The sequence below is a fragment of the Microtus pennsylvanicus genome, chromosome 4, assembly GCF_037038515.1.
Source record: "Microtus pennsylvanicus isolate mMicPen1 chromosome 4, mMicPen1.hap1, whole genome shotgun sequence".
In the NCBI taxonomy this organism is placed as follows: domain Eukaryota; kingdom Metazoa; phylum Chordata; class Mammalia; order Rodentia; family Cricetidae; genus Microtus; species Microtus pennsylvanicus.
In genome coordinates, this window is record NC_134582.1 from 143,410,512 (window position 1) to 143,428,955 (window position 18,444).

The 18,444-nt window shown below is 38.6% G+C and overlaps 1 protein-coding gene across 2 annotated transcripts in view; it reads right to left on the reverse strand.

Moving 5' to 3' along the window:
* The window catches only part of Epc1 (enhancer of polycomb 1), a 100,201-nt gene that overhangs the window by 23,149 nt on the left and 58,608 nt on the right, over nucleotides 1–18,444 (reverse strand). For both annotated transcript variants that reach the window (XM_075970761.1, XM_075970760.1), the window contains exon 2: nucleotides 18,253–18,412. In XM_075970761.1, the coding sequence (XP_075826876.1) occupies nucleotides 18,253–18,412 (160 nt within the window). The remainder of the gene's footprint in view (nucleotides 1–18,252; nucleotides 18,413–18,444) is intronic.

Consider the following 18,444-nt stretch of genomic DNA (forward strand, 5'->3'; position numbering starts at 1 on the left):
TGTTAAATACCCACATGTATCTGGTGATAAGGGGCTGTTCCAGAAAGTACAAATTAGAAAACATATCCATCACTCTAGAAAGTTCTATTAAAGAAGGTTGACCCAGATCATCCCGAAAACCAAATAAATAATCAGGGGCCACTACTGAGTTCTGCCTTCTTAGGCTTTTAATGCACATGTAGGCTCTTCTCTATACAGCCCTCACAGAGAGGCTCCATGGGAAATGTGGTTCTTTAGGGCAAACCACAAGAGCAATCAGCACCACAAAGCTTAATCATTCATGTGAACGAACGCAGCTTGCCCAGTATCACCTTTACATCACACACACTCAGCACACCGGTACACACAAAAATCATCTTTAAATGTCAGGAAACTGCAATGGGAACTGGACAGGAAGATTCCCATCATGTCACCAGAGAGCACAGTCCCATTCCCCTGAGGGCCTCTGACTTTCCTGCTGACAGTGACAACACATGGAAACACTGTGTGTGCAGGAGCCTGACACAGGTCCTCCTGTCTAGCTCAGCTGGCTTGGAACCTGTGGCCCCCTCCTTTACTCCAGATTGTTAGTTGGGATTACAGGTACGTCCTATCTTTAATGGAATTCCATCAACCACACAAGCTTGGTGGCCCATACCTATGATCCCAGTAATCAGGAGGCTGAGACAGTTTGCTCCAAGTTTGAGGCAAGCCTGGGCTGTATAGCGAGCTCCCAGTTAATCAACTGCTGCTAGATAACCATCACACTGTGTATCTTGACTATATTAAAAAGCCCAGAAACACGCACAACTGAAACAAAACATGGCTGGAGATAGTTTAGCATATAAGAGGACTTGCAGCTCTTACAAAGACCTGAGAGTTTGGTTTCTACCTATGAGAGCCTTATAACTATCCATAACTAATTCTAGGAGATTCAGAACCCCCTCTGTGGGAACTAGCCATGCATGTTATGCACATACATACATACATGCAGATAAAATACTCATTCACATAAAATAAAAACCACCATGCTGTAGGTGCAATTCAGTAGTCCAACACTTGCCTCACGTGGATAAAGACCTGGGTTTGATCTTCAAAACCACAAAAACTAAAACACAGAAAAACCAACCCTTAGTATTATATATTACATACAAGAACACGCTACAAGATGAATCAAAGTGCAAAGAGCACAATCCCACATAAAATCTGATCAACTTATTTTAACAGGGAATATAAACTGACAGCAGCAGTCACTAGATCCTCTCATGTCTGGAGATCTGGTACAGAGGATAACATACTGTTGTCTCCATTCCACTTCTTACAGCACACTTCAGAAACTTAAAGCTCATCCACTGGGTTCTAAAATGTCCCATTTAATTCTCTGATTACTGGTAAGAGCACAGACAAAGGAAAATCTCTGCATCTATTATCTAAGAAAACACTCAAATTAGCTGGGCACAAGCAGGTCTGCCCACATCCAAACAGTTCTATGTGAAGCAGGACCAAGTATAATCCCTGCAGAAAAGTACACTTTCTAGGGCTGAGGAGAAATTTCTCAGTCTGGTTTTGACATAAGTACCATCTAACTCACTCACTATGCAGCCTAGGCCTTAGCCTCCCAAGGGCTAGGGTAACAGGTATGAGCCATCACACTCAAGAAGAAAACCAAACTCTCCCTGCCCTGCACCCCCGCCCTTTTTCTTTCGAAAGTCTAAATTTCTGCACATTGCAAAATAAAACACTTTTGTAATACCAGAGTGTCTTTATCTATATTTGTAAAAGCTGTAGGTTTTATTATCTCATTCCCATGTGTACCTGAAGCTATGCAAGCTACATGTATACATATTTGTTTTTTCATTTTCGAAGTCACTAGAGAGTAAGCAACAATAATGGCTTTGACCAAGACAATAATTTCACCTGCAGCCTGTATTTCAGTTCTGTTAACTCATCAGTAGTTTTCAATGACTGTCCCAGCTACTACAGAAGTTGTGATTTTAGTTGTTGTGTTTCTCTCCTGTAAAGTGGAGTATTTTTACTGTTAAATACTGTTAGCCCTCCTGAGTTTCTTATCATTACCACCCTAAGTTTATGGCCCCCTCCTTCCCAATAACTGCACTTAGATGTTCCAGGGTCATCTTGTCCCTGGGATCAGACACTTTCCTAATGACACAGGTACTCGGAGTGCTTATTGCTGTGGAATATTGTTGCTTCTTGATGACTGGATCAGGAGAAATTGAGCAATACTAAGTGAACTTAGCTTAGAAGCACTAGATAATGGGGCTGAAAACAATAACGGCTTTAATGCTTCTTCTTGCAGAATTCTGACTAGAATTAAAGAGAAAATAATGTCTTTGTTCCTGTGTCACGTCAGCATAAAAATAGAAGTGGTTTCCTAAGCTAATGTTTGATGAAATGTTAATAAATAACATTCAGTGACAGATTTACAAACTAACACCACAAGGCTACCATAGCCCTCACTATACAACAGTAATATGCACTATCATTCTGGGGACAGAGAGACAGATATTCCCAAGAACATTCGATCATGGTCTTCTTAAGGCATAATCATTTCATCCTAAAAACATCAAAAAACCAGTTAAGGCAATCTCACCCCAACCCGATTTGAAGCCGCACTACAGAACCATGGCAGTCTAAACACTGAAGTGCTGGCACAGAAACAGACCTGTAGACCAGTGCAACAGAAATAAAGTCATGCTCCTACAAACATGATGTTAAAACAAAGACTCGTGAAAGTAGGTCAGACAAAAGTTGACAAATGGGACCTCATAAAAACAACATGGCCACCACCCCTTTGTACAGTAAAGGAAATAGATAACTACGCAAAGAGACAGTAGAGAGAATGAAATAAAATCTTTGTAATCTGACAGAACTAATGTCTAGATTATACAACTAAAGAAATTAAAGAATAGGAAATCAAACCACACAATCAATAAATGGGTCAATGGAATGACCAGTTTTCAAAGGTGAAAATCAAACAGAGACTAATAAACATGAGAAAATGTTCAACATTGCTAGCTATGGAAGCAATGAAAATTACATAAAGATTGGGTCTCACCCTAGTCAGAAGGGTGACAAACAACAAGTATTGGAGAGAAAGCAAGGAGTCCTCAGCCAAGGTGGGCAGTGGACTGATCCCCTGCTACCTGCTGATGGCCAGTGAATGGCCTGCAAACAGACTCAACTAGCCACAGCGGAAACTGGCACAGAGATTCTCCCCAAATAAAAAAAATACATCTAATAGATGGCCCACTCCCTGTGCTCCCCAAAGACTCCACAGCAGCATGTCACAGACACACTGCACACAAGTGTTAACTCACAACAGCAGAGGACGAATAAGAAAACGTGGCCTGAGCACAGTGGAACCTTTCAGCCACAAACAACAGCAGTCAGGTTCTTTGCGGTACAATGTGTGACTGGAGATGACCATGTTAACAAACTCAGTCAGTTTGAAAGGTAAATGTTGCATGTTTTCTCTTTTTTTGTGGGTCTTAAGCTTTATAGAGACAGAATCATGTATTTACAAATGACATGAAAGCAAAAGATAAAAAATAAATAAAAGAGACTTTCTAAGGAACAAAGGGGACTAAGAAGGTTAAGAAAGAGGAGAGAAATAGGATGGGGGTGCAATGCTTACAACATTTTATTTCATGAAAATGGCTTCATGTAACCCTGTATTATATAAAACAAAAACAGAAATTCCAAAGAAGAATTATTGTACTTTTTGCTTTTCTTTTTTGGTGTTTCAAGACAGGGTTTCTTTGTATAGCCTTGGTTGTCCCATGAACTAGCTCTGTAGCACAAGCTAGCCTCAAACTCAGAGATTCGCCTGCCTCTGCTCCCCCGACCCGAGAGCTAGGATTAAAGGCATGTGACACCACTGCCCAGCCAAACTAGTGTAGCTTTAGGAGCGTCCTCCACTAAAATTATTTTATTTTATTGTGTACCTGTATGATTTGTGCGAGTGTAAGCACAGGCCTATTTTTTGGAAGTCGGTTCTCTCTTTCACTGAGGGATTCCAGTTACCAGGTATGTGTGGCAAGCAAAACCATGCATTTTTACACAGTGAGACATATTGCCCTAGTTTAGAAAGAAAAATGTAGGTGTGCACGCACCCCCCCAGAGTTCTTAAACAATTATATACATATTAATATATGTAATATATATAAATGTAACTGGTTCACATATAAACTATTGAGAGGGTTCCTAAGAATTCAAAGCAATGTACTCTTTTGTTTCTTAACTTTTTATTGATTCTTTGTGAATTTCACATAATGCACACCATCCCACTCATCTCCCTGCCCTTCCATATCTGCTCTCAGCCTTTGCAACCTCCCCCAGGAAAGAAAACAAAATAATAAAGATTTTAAAAAGTCTGCTTGTGAGAGCACACAATGTGTCACTATATCCTTTGGCCCAAACAGCTTTACTTGCAAATGTTCATTGCAATGAGTGATTGAACTGGTTTGAAGGGCAGGGCCAGCTCTACTGTGCTGCTCAGGCAAGGTGCCCCTCTCTCCCAGAGTGCTACAGCCAGCAAGGTGCAGGGCTGGTTCTCCTGTTCTCATGTCCTTGGGGTCAGCTCTCCCACTCTGCCCAGGCGAGGAAAGGACCAATGTACTCCCAAACTAGTTATTACTAAGTCATCTACCAGAGTCAAGAGTTAATTTTCCATTTGAAAGAAATTATACTATGTATGGTAGCTATTCTTGGTTATCAATTTGACTACATGTGGAATTAACTAAAACCCAAGTAGCTGAGTATACCTATGAGAGATTTTTCTCTTCTCTCTCTCTCCCCCTCCTTCCCTCCCTCTTTCCTTCTTCCCTCCCTCCCTCTCCTCTCTCTCCCTCCCTCCTTCCTTCCTTTCCTTTATTTTTTTAACCTTCCTGGTTTTTCAAGACTGGGTTTCTCTGTGTAGCCCTGGCTATTCTAGAACTCATTCTGTAGACCAGGCTGCCCTTAAACTCACAGATATCTGATAGACTCCGCATTCCAAGTGCTGGGCCACCACACCTAATTGAGGGATATTCTTAATGAAATCATTCCAAATAGAAAGATTCACTTTTAATGTAGATCTTTGAGGTGGGAAGATCCACTTCTCATCTGGACCACACCTTCTGCTGGCAGTCTACATAAAGGATGTGGAAGAAGGGAACTCTTTTTTTTTTTTTTTGTCTGCTTGCTCTCACTCTTGCTCGCAAGTCTATTCCTTCACTGGTATTAGAGTCTACTTTTTCTGGATTCCAGCACATACTGAAGACCAGCTGAGACTCCCAGCCTCATGGACTGAACAACTACTGGATTCTTGGAGTTTCTGTCAGTAGACAGTCATTGCTGCACAGCCTGTAAGTCACTCTAATATATTCTACCAGTCCTGTTCCTTTAGAGAACCAACTAATATATATGCTATACAATTAATTTTTTTCATTCATCACAGTATGATAAAAACCACTAATAATTCTGTTTTTTTGTTCCCCTCCTGAGATAGGACTTCTTTATATAACAGCTCCGCTGTCCTGTAACTCGATTTGTAGACTAGGCTGGCCTGGAATTTACAGAGATCTGCCTGCCTCTGCCTCCTGAATGCTGGGGTTAAAGGCATGTGCCATCACTGCCAGGCTCCATTAATAATTCTTTAAGAATTAATACCAATGTTTCTTCAATCTCTTCAACAAAACACAAAAAGAGGGATCATTCCCCAACATGTTTTATCACATCAATACTGATGGCACCTAAGTCAGGTACAGATGTTCACAGATGTGACTAATGCCCTTCACGAACACAGATGCCAAAGTCCTTAATAAACTCCTAGAGACAACATTTCCCCCAGCAATGTACTGAAAGATACAACACGCCACAGCCATGTGAGCTAAATTAAGGGTAGAAGACCAGACCAGCAGTATAACCTACCAGATTAGCAGGCTGTGCTGGTTAGAATTTTGTTCATGTAAGGCAAGATAAGAGTTATCTGGGAAGAAGAACCTTAATTAAGAAAAACATCTTCATCATATTGGCCAGTAGGCAGCTTTATGGGGCATATTTTTGATCAACTGATTCATGTGGGAGGGCTCAGAGCACTGTGGGTGGCATGACCCGGAACAGGTAGGGCTGGGTGCTGTAAGAAATCAGGTGTTACTGGCATGATCCCTAGGATTTGCTCAGCCTGTCCTCTTACCACCCAAAACTTATTCCCCAATGTTAGGGTTATATTTGGCTGTAATAATCAAGATAGTGGTGTTGTATTGAGATAAATACAAACATCAATGGGACAGAATTGAGAATCCAAAAATAAACCCAGTAGGGCAAGGTGGTACATGCCTATAATCCCAGCACTCATGAGGCCAAAGTAGGAGGATACCAAGTTTGAGTCTCTATGAGATACAAAGTGACACTCCGCCACAAATAAACTAGCACCCCCAAAATATGTTCAATTAATTTTTGATCATGGAGCCAAACGTAACTCAATAGGAGTTAGCTTCTTTGATAATGGAACCAGAGTGACTGGTTATACAAAGGAAAGACTTCAATTTCATGCTTTATATAAAAATTAACTGAAAAATGGACCACAGACCTATAATATAAAACTGCCGGGTTTCCAGAACAGAACAAAGAATGCTCTAAAAGTCATGAGTGGCAATTCATGCCACTCAAGGTTATAAAATAAGGCCCTGTCTCAAAACAGTAGTATAAAGGAGATATCAATAACTTGGATCTCACCGAAATTAATAACTTCTCTTGTGGGAAGTGAAGAGATATTTGACAAAGTGTAAGAAAATATTTGCACCATGTATCTATCTAATATGTTCTTAAGTCTAGGATAGGTTTTTTATTACTTCTCAGGAGTCATTAGAAAATGGATAAAGATAGGTGAACAGTCCTGAAAACGGCTCAAACAGATGGCAAATAAAGCTATAAAATGATGCTTTCTATTTATTCGTCTCTTCAGGGAGTGTAAAGTAAAAGTAAGATGAGATAATATTACATACAGTTCTTTCAATAACTACAATGCAAAACTACTGACCCAGATGCTGGAGAGAATATGAAATTAGATTTCACATAGGACTCTGACACTAGTCAACATGAAAACTGAACAGATTAAAATAATTATATACAACAATGACTAATTGATGGGGAACCAATGGGATAATAGGTAGATTAGTCTTGAGTAATAGAGTGAATACTTGTGAACTATTATTTATAGACAATTTACATTGGTATAGATTCTTATATATTGATAAAATTCAAATTATATTTGCTATATTAGATATGCTCCTATTTACAATATTTGTACACCTATGCAAGTTATCTTGTCATATTGTACGCATGCATATTTCTACATATGCTTAAGACATTTTGTATATTGATATAATTTTAGGACATATTTATCATATTGCATTATACATTTCTACCCCTGATTAAGATATTTATATATTGTTGACATTTTGAAGTCATTGTCCTCATTTGCTGCAGTTGTTAAAAAAAGTTTAATATTCTAATATAAAATCTTAGTCTTTAAGTTATACAGGTATTAAATATTACAGGTCAATAGTCATCCATGTTTGCCATACTTATAGTCAGACATACTTAGAGAACCTGAGTAAGGTTCTTTAGATACATAGAGATTGTATTCCGCATAAATCTTCAACCACTTCAAAAAACTGTAAAATATGGCATTTAAATAACTTAGGGCTCAGTTGACATGAGACATGATTGCTCCTGGCAGCACAGATCTATTCCAGAGAAAATGTTAAGCACTGAAGACATTTCACTTGGAGCTTGGTAAAACTGGCCTTTGAGCAAGGAACTAACAATGCCTCAACCACTGACAAGTTACATGGTATCCACACTGGACAAGCAAGACACATTAAAAAAAAAAAAAAAGACTGTCAAACCTTGCCAAGACAGGGTAAGACAGTTTTGAAATTTTTCCTGCCCCTGAAAATGGTCTGTCAGTTACTCTAGACCTTAGCCAAAGTTGGTTGCTCCAACCTTGCAAATGAGACTTTGGGTGACTGCCCAGGTAGCCAGTTGTCTCTGCCATTTATTGCATATTCTGGAAGTTCCTTAATTGAACTTCCTGTTTACTCAAGTAATATTATTTCCCTTCTCAGGTCTTGGATGGGGTTGATGATTAGACAGTCATAGTTACTTTCCTCTTATGACTTAGCCAAGCCCTTTCTAATACAAGACTTAGACTCCTTAAAATAATTATTAAAGAGGTCTGAGCCAGTGACCTGGGCCAGAGCAGGCCTCAGACAATGAACTCCACAAGAGCAGGAGCAGATCCGGACCAGTGACCTGGGCCAGAGCAGGCCTGAGGTGGCAAGCTCCATAGAAGCAGGACTGAACCAGCTACCTGGGCCTGAGAAAGCAAGCTCCAGGGGAGCAACCGCTGAGTGAGTGAGCCAGAGCCAGAGACCACTGAGAATCTCAAGTGCTGAAGATACAATAGAGGAAATAGACTCATTAGTCAAAGAAAACATTAAATCTAACAAAAGCTTAACCCAAAATATCCAGGAAATATGGGACAACATGAAAAGACCAAACCTAAGAATAATAGGTATAGAAGAAGTTCAACTCAAAAGCACAGAAATATATTTAACAAAATCATAGAAGAAAACTTTCCGAACCTAAAGATATGCCTATGAAGATACAAGTAGCTTACAGAACACCAAACAAACTGGATCAAAAAAAAAAAAAGTCCCAATGCCACATAATAAAACATCAAACATACAGAATAAAAAAAAATACTAAGAGCTACAAAGGAAAAAGGCCAAGAAACATATAAAGGCAGACCTATCAGAATTACACTTGACTTCTCATTGGGGACAATGAAAGTCAGAAGGTTGTGGTCAAGCATTATGTAGACATTAAGAGAACACAGATGCCAGCCCAGACTACTATACCCAGCAAAACTTCCAATCACCATAGAAGGACAAATCAAGTTATTCCATGACAAAACCAGATTTAACCAATACCTAGCCACAAACTCAGCTCTATACATCAACAAAAACAGACAATTGATGGTCTCATAGCAGCAAATCCCAAAGAAAGGAAAAATGCACAAATTAACATCACCAACAGTGTAAACTAAAATAACAGGAGATAGCAATCACTGGTCATTAATATCCCTTAATATAAATGGACTCAACTCACCTATAAAAAGGCACAGGCTAACAGACTGGATACAAAAAGAGAATCCATTCCTCTGCATACAATAAACACATCTCACCCTCAAAGACAGACATTGCCTCAGAGTAAAGAGTTGGGAAAAAATTTTCCAATCAAATGAACCTAAGAAGCAAGCTGGTATAGCTATCCTAATATCTAACAAAATAGACTTCAAACTGAAATCAATCAAAAGAGACAATGAAGGACATTTCATATTAGACACAGGAAAAGTCCATCAAGAAAAAAAATCTCAGTAATGAACATCTATGACCCAAATACAAGGTCACCTTCATATATAAAAGAAACACCTCCAAAGCTTAAATCATACATTTAACTCCACACACTAATAGTAGGAGACTTCAACACCATTCTCACCACTGGACAGGTCAGCCAGTCAAAATATTAACAGAGAAATGAGGGGACTAACAGATGTTATGACTCAAATGCACTTAACAGACATCTATAGAATATTCCATCCAAACAGAAAAGAATATACCTTTGTCTCAGTACCTCATGGAACCTTCTCAAAAACTGACCACATACTTGGTAAAAAACAAACCTCAACAAATACAAAAAAATTGAAATAACCCAGGTATCTTATCAGATCACCATGGTTTAAAACTAGAAATCAACAGCAATACTAATTCCAGAAAGTCTACAAACACATGGAAATTAAACAATGCTCACCTGAATCATCAATGGGTCAAGGAAGAAATGAAGGGAGTGTGTGTTGCTTTCATTGGTTAATGAATAAAGAAACTGCTTTGGGCCTGATAGGGCAGAACTTAGGTAGGCAGGAAAAACAGAACTGAATGCTGGGAGGAAGAAAGCAGAGTGAGAGAGAGCCGCCAAAAAAAAAAAAAAAAACCAGAGTTTAAAACAGCTTCTTACTGTTTGCTGGCAGCCTGCCACAGCTCCTTTAAAAAAGATTTTCCTGACTCAACAGTCATAGCAAAAAAAAAAAAAAAAGAAAGCCCCACAGTTTTAAAACATGGATTCCTGGGCTGTGCCATTAGCGTGAACTCTGGCTATGAAGCATTTCAATGGCATTTGTGAGCCCGGGTGTTTCTGTGCCCACTAGGTTGGGAGGAAAGTGGCTGAGACCATGCCTATGACTTGGCGCTCCCTGCCTGGGCAGGTTGGCGGGATCAGGTCTACTAGGCGTGCACAAGCAGGAGAGCATGGCGGATTTGGCTGTAACTCAGATAAAATGGGTTTATCTTTTCTTGGGGTTGGACTGCTGAGTATGGCTCCTGCCTGGCGGCCCCAGAGCTAACACTGGTGGCGCTTCCACCATTTTAAAATTGGAGAGAGGCAGAGCCAATATCAAGAGAAGCTGCTAACAAGCTGCTCTGCATTTTAAAAGCTCTTCAAGACAGTAGAGAATTATAGACAAAGCAATAAGGACAGATTCAGACATAAAAATACCTAAAAATGGGTCACAATGTTGAATAAATGTACATAAGGCTTGAGAGAGAGAAAAAAAGAGTATATAGAGTCATAAAATAAAGTTAATGTTTTACAAAAAAGGGTAAAAAAGGGTAAAGAGACAGAGTAAAGTAATAGAGTAAAAACAAGCCATGTAAAGATTGAAAATTCACAGAGAGTCTGGATTGTGTATATTATTGTGTTTTCTTTAAATTTTTTGACTGTAAAGGAACTAAGTACAGAGAGACATTTCATTGTATGGCTGCTAAGGTAAACCAGCACGTATATTATATAGGTATTTTGACTTACAGATTTGGGTCTAAGAATATGGTGCTTTGGAAAAGCGGTCCTTCTTTTGTTTTCACAGGAGATAAAAACCTGTGAACTGCTTCTAGACAAATATGGTTTGATAGACCACGCCCCCCTAAAAGGTCGCCATAAAAGCCCACAAAAAATTACTTCACCCAACTGGTGACTAAGATGAACCTAGCACACAAAATACATCATAAAAGACCTAATTAACAGCACCCCAATCAGCAAGAAGCAACATGGACAGCACTACGCCCATATTCCCAAATATTATTTATAATTGTTTACATTTAAAGGAGGTTATGATATAGATATGAATAATTTTCATTGATATGAATCTTAAGTTTATTAATATAAATTTAAGGTCGATTTTGTTATATGTATTTCTGATTTTGATTAAGGTATTGTGATTGTATAGCTCATTTAAAAATGTAATGTATAATTAAAAATATAAGTTAAGAGATAATCATCTATAATAGTCAAGTTTGTAGTCATGCTAGTTAGATTTTTCTAGATGTGCATAGATATATTTCAAATGGATAGGATTTCTTCATATCTTTCAAAGACTACGGAATATAGCATTTAAAAAGCTTTAATAACTTAGGACTTTTCATGACAGTGAGACATATCTGCTCTTGCAGCACAAGCTACTTTGAGAGGAAGATGGGCATTGAAGAGGCTCCTTATGGAGTTGGTTAGCCATTTGGGCAAGAAATTGCCTTGCCTGGACTGTTACATAAACTGGACATAAAGAACCTGCAAAGAGATGACTGCTGAACTTGCCTAAAGGTGAAATGATCCTTCGGAGTTCCTGCTTCATGAAAGAGTCTGCGAGACATTCTGCAGGATACAAAAGAAAGTGACTGAACTGCTTTTGAAATTTTCCTGCTTCATGGAAAAGTCTGCTGGATACTATGGGCCTGTAGGCTAAAGACTGGATGCCCCAACAGTACAAAAGAACTTTGGGTGACTGTCCAGACAGTGAGATGTCTCTGTTGTTTCTAGAGTTTTGAAAGTTGCTTACAATATAGCTCCTGTCTATTTAGATAATATTATATCCTTCTGGAGTCTTTGATGGAGTTAAAGAATTTGTAGTTATAGTATTCCTTAGTTATGATAAAGGTAAAATATATATAAATATTATAATTGCAAATCTTGCTTGATAACTGTTTTGTTATATGTAATCTTACTATATTAAAGTTAAAGCCTTCCTTTTTGTTTAAACAGAAAAGGGGGAAATGGTATAGGAGTTCCTTCTGTTTGTGTGTTGCTTTCATTGGGTAATGAATAAAGAAACTGCTTTGAGCCTGAATTCTGGGAGGTAAGAAGGACAAAGTCAGAGAAGCCATGGATCCTCTGCCTCAGATGGACACTGGTTTCTGGTAAGCAACAATCACACAGTGATACACAGATTAATGGAGAACTAAGAAGTAAGAGTTAGCCAATAAGAAGTTAGAGCTAATGGCCAAGCAGTGTTTTAATGTTTTCTATGGTTATTTCGGGTGTAAGCTAGGCGGGTGGCCGGGACAAACAAGCAGGCCCTCTCCTTGTAACAAAGGGAGAAATTAAAGACTTTCTAAAATTCAATGAAAATGACCACACAACATACCCAAATTTATGGGGACACAACAAAAGCAGTGTTAAGAGGAAAGTTCAAAATACTAAATGTCTACATAGAGAAGCTGGAAAAATCCCACACTAGTAAATCGAACAATTGAAAACTTCAAAACAAAAAGAAGCAAACTCACCCTAGAGAACTAGATGGCAGGAAATAATCAAATTGAGAGCTGAAATCAACAAAATAAAAATAAAGAAAACAATACAAAGAACCAAAGAGACAAAGAGTTGGTTCTTCGAGAAAATGAACAAAATAGACAAACCTTTATCCAAACTAACCAAAAGGCAGAGAGAGAATATCCAATGAACAGAACCAGAAATGAAAAAGGGGACATAACAACAGACATGGAAGAAATACAGAGAATCATCAGGTCATATTTCGAAAACCTGTACTCGGGGGCTGGAGAGATGGCTCAGAGGTTAAGAGCATTGCCTACTCTTCCAAAGGTCCTGAGTTCAATTCCCAGCAACCACATGGTGGCTCACAACCATCTGTAATGGGGTCTGGTGCCCTCTTCTGGCCTGCAGACAAGACTGTTGTATACATAATAAATAAATAAATATTTAAAAAAAAAAAGAAAACCTGTACTCCGCAAAATTGGAAAACTTAAAGGAAACAGACAACTTTCTGGATAAATATTCACAAAATTAAATCAAGACCAGATATGCAAATTAAACAGACCTATAACTGCTGAAGAAATAGAAACAGTCATCAAAAGTCTCAAAAAAAAAAAAAAAAGCCCAGGATCAGATGGTTTTAGCTCAGAATTCTGAAAGATTTTCAAAGAAGAACTAATACCATTACTTCTCAAATTGTTCCAAACAATAGAAACAGAAGAAACATTGCCAAACTCTTTTTATGAGGCTACAATTACCCTGATATAAAAACCACATAAAGATAGTACTAAGAAAGAGAATTACAGACCCATCTCACTCATGAACATTGATGCAAAAACACTAAATAAAATACTGGCAAATTGAATCCAAGAAACATCAGAACCATCATCCACCATGATCAAGTAGGCTTCATCCCAGAGATGCAGGGACATATGAAAATCTGTCAACGTAATCCACCATAAAAACAAACTGAAAAATAAAAGCCACATGATCATCTCATTAGATATTGAAAAAGCCTTCGACAATATACAACATCCCTTTATGATAAAGGTCTTGGAGAGAGCAGGAATACAAGGAACATACCTGAACATAATAAAGGCAATATACAGCAAGCCAACAGCCAATATCAAAACTAAATGGAGAGAAACTCCCAGCAATCACAATGAAATCAGGAACAAGACAAGGTTGTCCACTCTCTCCATATCTATTCAATATAATTCTTGAGGTCCTAGCTAGAGTAATAAGACAATAAAAGGAGATCAAGGGGATACAAATTGGAAAAGAAGTCAAACTCTCACTATTTGCTGATGATATGATAGTTTACATAAGAGACCCAAAAAAATTCTACCAAGGAACTTTTACAACTCATAAACACTTTCAGTAATGTAGCAGGATACAAGATTAACTAAAAAAAAAAAAAAAAAAAAAAAAAACCAGTGGCCCTCCTTTACACAGAAAGAAATCAGAGAAACATCACCCTTCACAACAGCCACAAATAGCATAAAATATCTCAGAGTAACTCTAACCAAACAAGAGGAAGACTTGTATGACAGGAACTTTAAATCTTTGAAGAAAGAAATTGAAGAAGACACCAGAAAGTGGAAAGATCTCCCATGCTCTTGGGTAGGTAGAATTTACATAGTAAAAATGGCAATCTTACCAAAAGCAATCTACAGATTCAATGCAATGCCTATTAAAATCCCAGTAAAATTCTTCACAGACCTCGAAAGAACAGCACTCAACTTCATATGGAACAGCAAAAAACCCAGGATAGCCAAAACAATCCTGTACAATAAAAGAACCTCTGGAGGCATCACAATCCCTGACTTCAAATTCTACTACAGAGCTACAGTACTGAAAACAGCCTAGTATTGACATAAAATCAGACAATCAGGAAGATCAATGGAACCGAACAGAAAACCCGGATATTAAATCACACACCATCAAACACCTGATTTTTGACAAAGAAGCAAAAAAAATATCAAATGGAAAAAAAGAAAGCATATTTAACAAATGGTGCTGACATAACTGGCTATCAACATGTAGAAAAATGAAAATAGATCCGTATCTATCACCATGCACAAAACTCAAGTCCAAATGGGTCAAAGACTTCAAGGTAAAGCCAGCCACATTGAACCTCATAGAAGAGAAAGTGGGAAGTACACTTGAACACCTTGGCACAGGAGATCCCTTCCTAAATAACCCCAGCAGCATAGACACTGAGAAAAACAATTAATAAATGGGACCTCCTGAAACTAAAAAGCTTCTGGAAAGCAAAGGACATGGTCAAAAAGACAACAACAACAGCCTACAAAATGGGAAAAAATCTTCACCAAACCCACATCAGAGGTCTGATCTCCAAAACATACAAAGAACTCAAGAAATTGGTCATCAAAAGAACAAATAATCCAATAAAAACAAAAAAATGGAGTACAGACCTAAACAGAGAACTCTCAAAGAGGAATCTAAAATGGCTGAAAGACACTTAAGGAAATGCTCAACATCCGTAGTCAACAGAGAAAACACTGATGACAACTTATGCTGGAGAGGTTGTGGGGTAAAGGGAACACTTCTGCATTGCTGGTGGGAATGCAAGTTGGTACAACCCCTCTGGATGTCAGTGTGGCGATTTCTCAGAAAATTAGGAAAACAACCTTCCTCAAGACCCAGTAATACCACTTTTGGGTATATATCCAAAGGATGCTCAATTGTGCCACAAGGACATGTGCTCAATTATGCTCATAGCAGCATTGTTTGTCATAGCCAGAACTTGGAAACAACCTAAATGCCCCTTGTTCAAAGAATGGAAAAGGAAAATGTGGTATATTTACACAATGGAGTACTACACAGCAGAAAAAAAATATGATATCTTGAATTTTGCAGGCAAATGGATGGAGCTAGAAAACATTATTTTGAGTGAAGTAAAACAGATACAGAAAGACAATTATCACATGTACTCACTCATAAGTGATTTTTAATCATAAAGCAAAGAAAACCAGCCCACAAATCACAATCCCAGAGAACTTAGAAAACAATATGCAAAATTCAAGAAGTCCTTATTTTTTAACTGCTGAGTAATACTCTAATATGTATATATTCCATACTTTCTTCATCCATTCTTCCATTGAAGGGCATCTAGGTTATTTCCAGGTTCTGGCTATTACAAACAATGCTGTGAGCACTGGACAGAAATCTCAAGGTCCAATTCAGGAGCAGAAGGAGAGAGAGCATGAGCAAGGAACTCAGGACCGCGAGGAGTGCATCCACACACTGAGACAATGGGGATGTTCTATCGGGAACCCACTAAGGCCAGCTGGCCTGGGTCTGAAAAAGCATGGGATAAAACCGGACTTGCTGAACATAGAGGACAATGAGGACTACTGAGAACTCAAGAACAATGGCAATGGGTTTTTGATCCTACTGCACGTACTGGCTTTGGGGGAGCCTAGGCAGTTTGGATGTTCACCTTACTAGACCTGGATGGAGGTGGGTGGTCCTTGGACTTCCCACAGGGCAGGAAACCCTGATTGCTCTTTGGGCTGACGAGGAAGGGGGACTTGATTGGGGGAGGGGATGGGAATGGGAGGCAGTGGCGGAGAGGAGGCAGAAATCTTTAATAAATAAATAAATAAAATTAAAAAAAAAAGAAAACAATATGGACACTAAGAGAGACATACATAGATCTAGTCTACATGGGAAGTAGAAAAAGACAAGATCTCCTGAGTAAATTGGGAGCATTGGGACCTTGGGAGATGGTAGAAGGGGAGGGGAAGAGCTAGGGAGGGGAGCAGAGAAAAATGTAGAGCTCAATAAAAATAGATAAATATAAAACAATAATTATTAAAACATTTAACATGTGTTTCTTAATATTGTTTATGCTGGTTATAATCCTGATTTTATACTTTATATCTGTTTTTATTGTATATAATTTTGTATTGGGCTTGAACTCTCTTATTTAGAGAACAGGGGGAGGTGATGGGGAACCTCCTTCAGCCTTTGAGAAACTGGACCAGGTTGAGTGTGACTTTGGGTACTGAAAGGTGTGCACTGGCTGCTCTCTCTCTCACCTGGATGCTGGGTTGGGTTTTTGTTCCTGATTTGTACAGAGGCCTGTAATCTGTACGTTTCCCTTAAATAAAAACCCATTTATTATACTCAATTCTGAGCTAGTGTGGAATTACTTTATTCACATTCATCTTTAACTAGTACACCTCAATAATGAACATATATAGATTAAAAAAATAGTTTATATAACATGAATGTTTACAGTGGGCCTATTTGTACTTGTCTTAATCTAGAAGCAACCCATTGGGTTAACGAACAAAGCATGTGGTACATATATATCACGGGTTTCTATTCAGCAAAAATAATGAACAGTTGACTTTTGATCCATTCATTCCTTCAGATGCTGGCCTATTGCCCCTTTACTATCAAAGAGCTTTCTAAGGAACTACCTACAGACTTTGGCTAGCACATTATAAAACTATCTTACTCTTTAGTGATCTTGTAGGAAATATTGACAAAGTAACTTTAATTCCTAACTCACTACTTAGTTTCTGGTTTACTTCACCTTTTCAACCATTTGTTTTTAAGTTGCCAACTACTTGAGGCTAGGCAAGTGAAGCTACAGTAATAATGCAATACACACCATCTTCAATCCACAAGCTCTCAGTTCACTGCCACCAAACGTAGGCCATTGGAGCAATCATTTCTAGTTCACCATCAAGTGGAATAACTATCAAATCAATGTCAACACTTAGAACATTAGCATCTTCTCCTATTAGTGTAGCACAGGTCAGAGGTTGGCAAACTAAACCCCATGAAACAACTCTGGCTTGTTAATTTTATTATCAATAAAATACAGCTGCCTTTATACTATCAAATATCAAAGACGAGTATTTGTGACAGAGAATTGTAGGGTTAAGACAGCCCCTTTAGGGGGCGGGGTTTGCCTCGGGCGAATGCGTCCGATAAATGGGCGCGCAGGAGGCGGCTCCGCCTCTTTCCTTCCTACCTCCTGTACTACGCTGGAACTTCGGTTCTGTAAGTTTATCATTAAAGTGGTAAATATTCTTTAATATCTGCATTGCATTTATTTACGCCGATACAGAGAATGAAAACCTTCCCAGGAAAATCTGACTCCTGACTTATAGCAAGTTCTTTGAGGCTAGTAGCATTACTAATTCCTAACAAAATGATAACTGATTTTATTCTGAGGTATATTAAGATCCTACTTGGCTGAAACAGCATATATTGAAATTATCTAAGGACAGATGCCATCTTTTTATTAGGCAGGTATCTCAAATAACATTTTTTTGGAGACAAGATTCATGATGACTTCAAGCTCACAATGTAGCCAAGGCTGACTTGACCTCCATGTCCCACATAGCAGAACAATAGGTGGTGGCACTGTGACTAGTCTATGCAGTTGCAGGGCTTTGTGGCTGCTTAGTATGCCATCAGATGAGACAATCCCAGACCCTCACACATCGTGTTAAATGTGGAAAACAGACTCTATTAACTTGGGCCATAGTGGTCAAGGAAACAGATTTTCCAAGTCAAATAAGAGATACACAATGAAGCAAAAGCAACAGTTAAAAGAATACTCACGCTGTATGTGAATGAGCTGCTTTGGCATCTTGAACTCCCCAGGGTAAATGGACTCATAGTAAGCGATGTTACTTTCTGCCTCAGGAACTGGAATAACCATATTATCCCGCTTCTCGCCGTACACCTGCTGTGCAGAGATAGCCCGCTGAAGATGGTGTTCCTAAAAACAGGGAAAACACAGTGTAAGCTCTA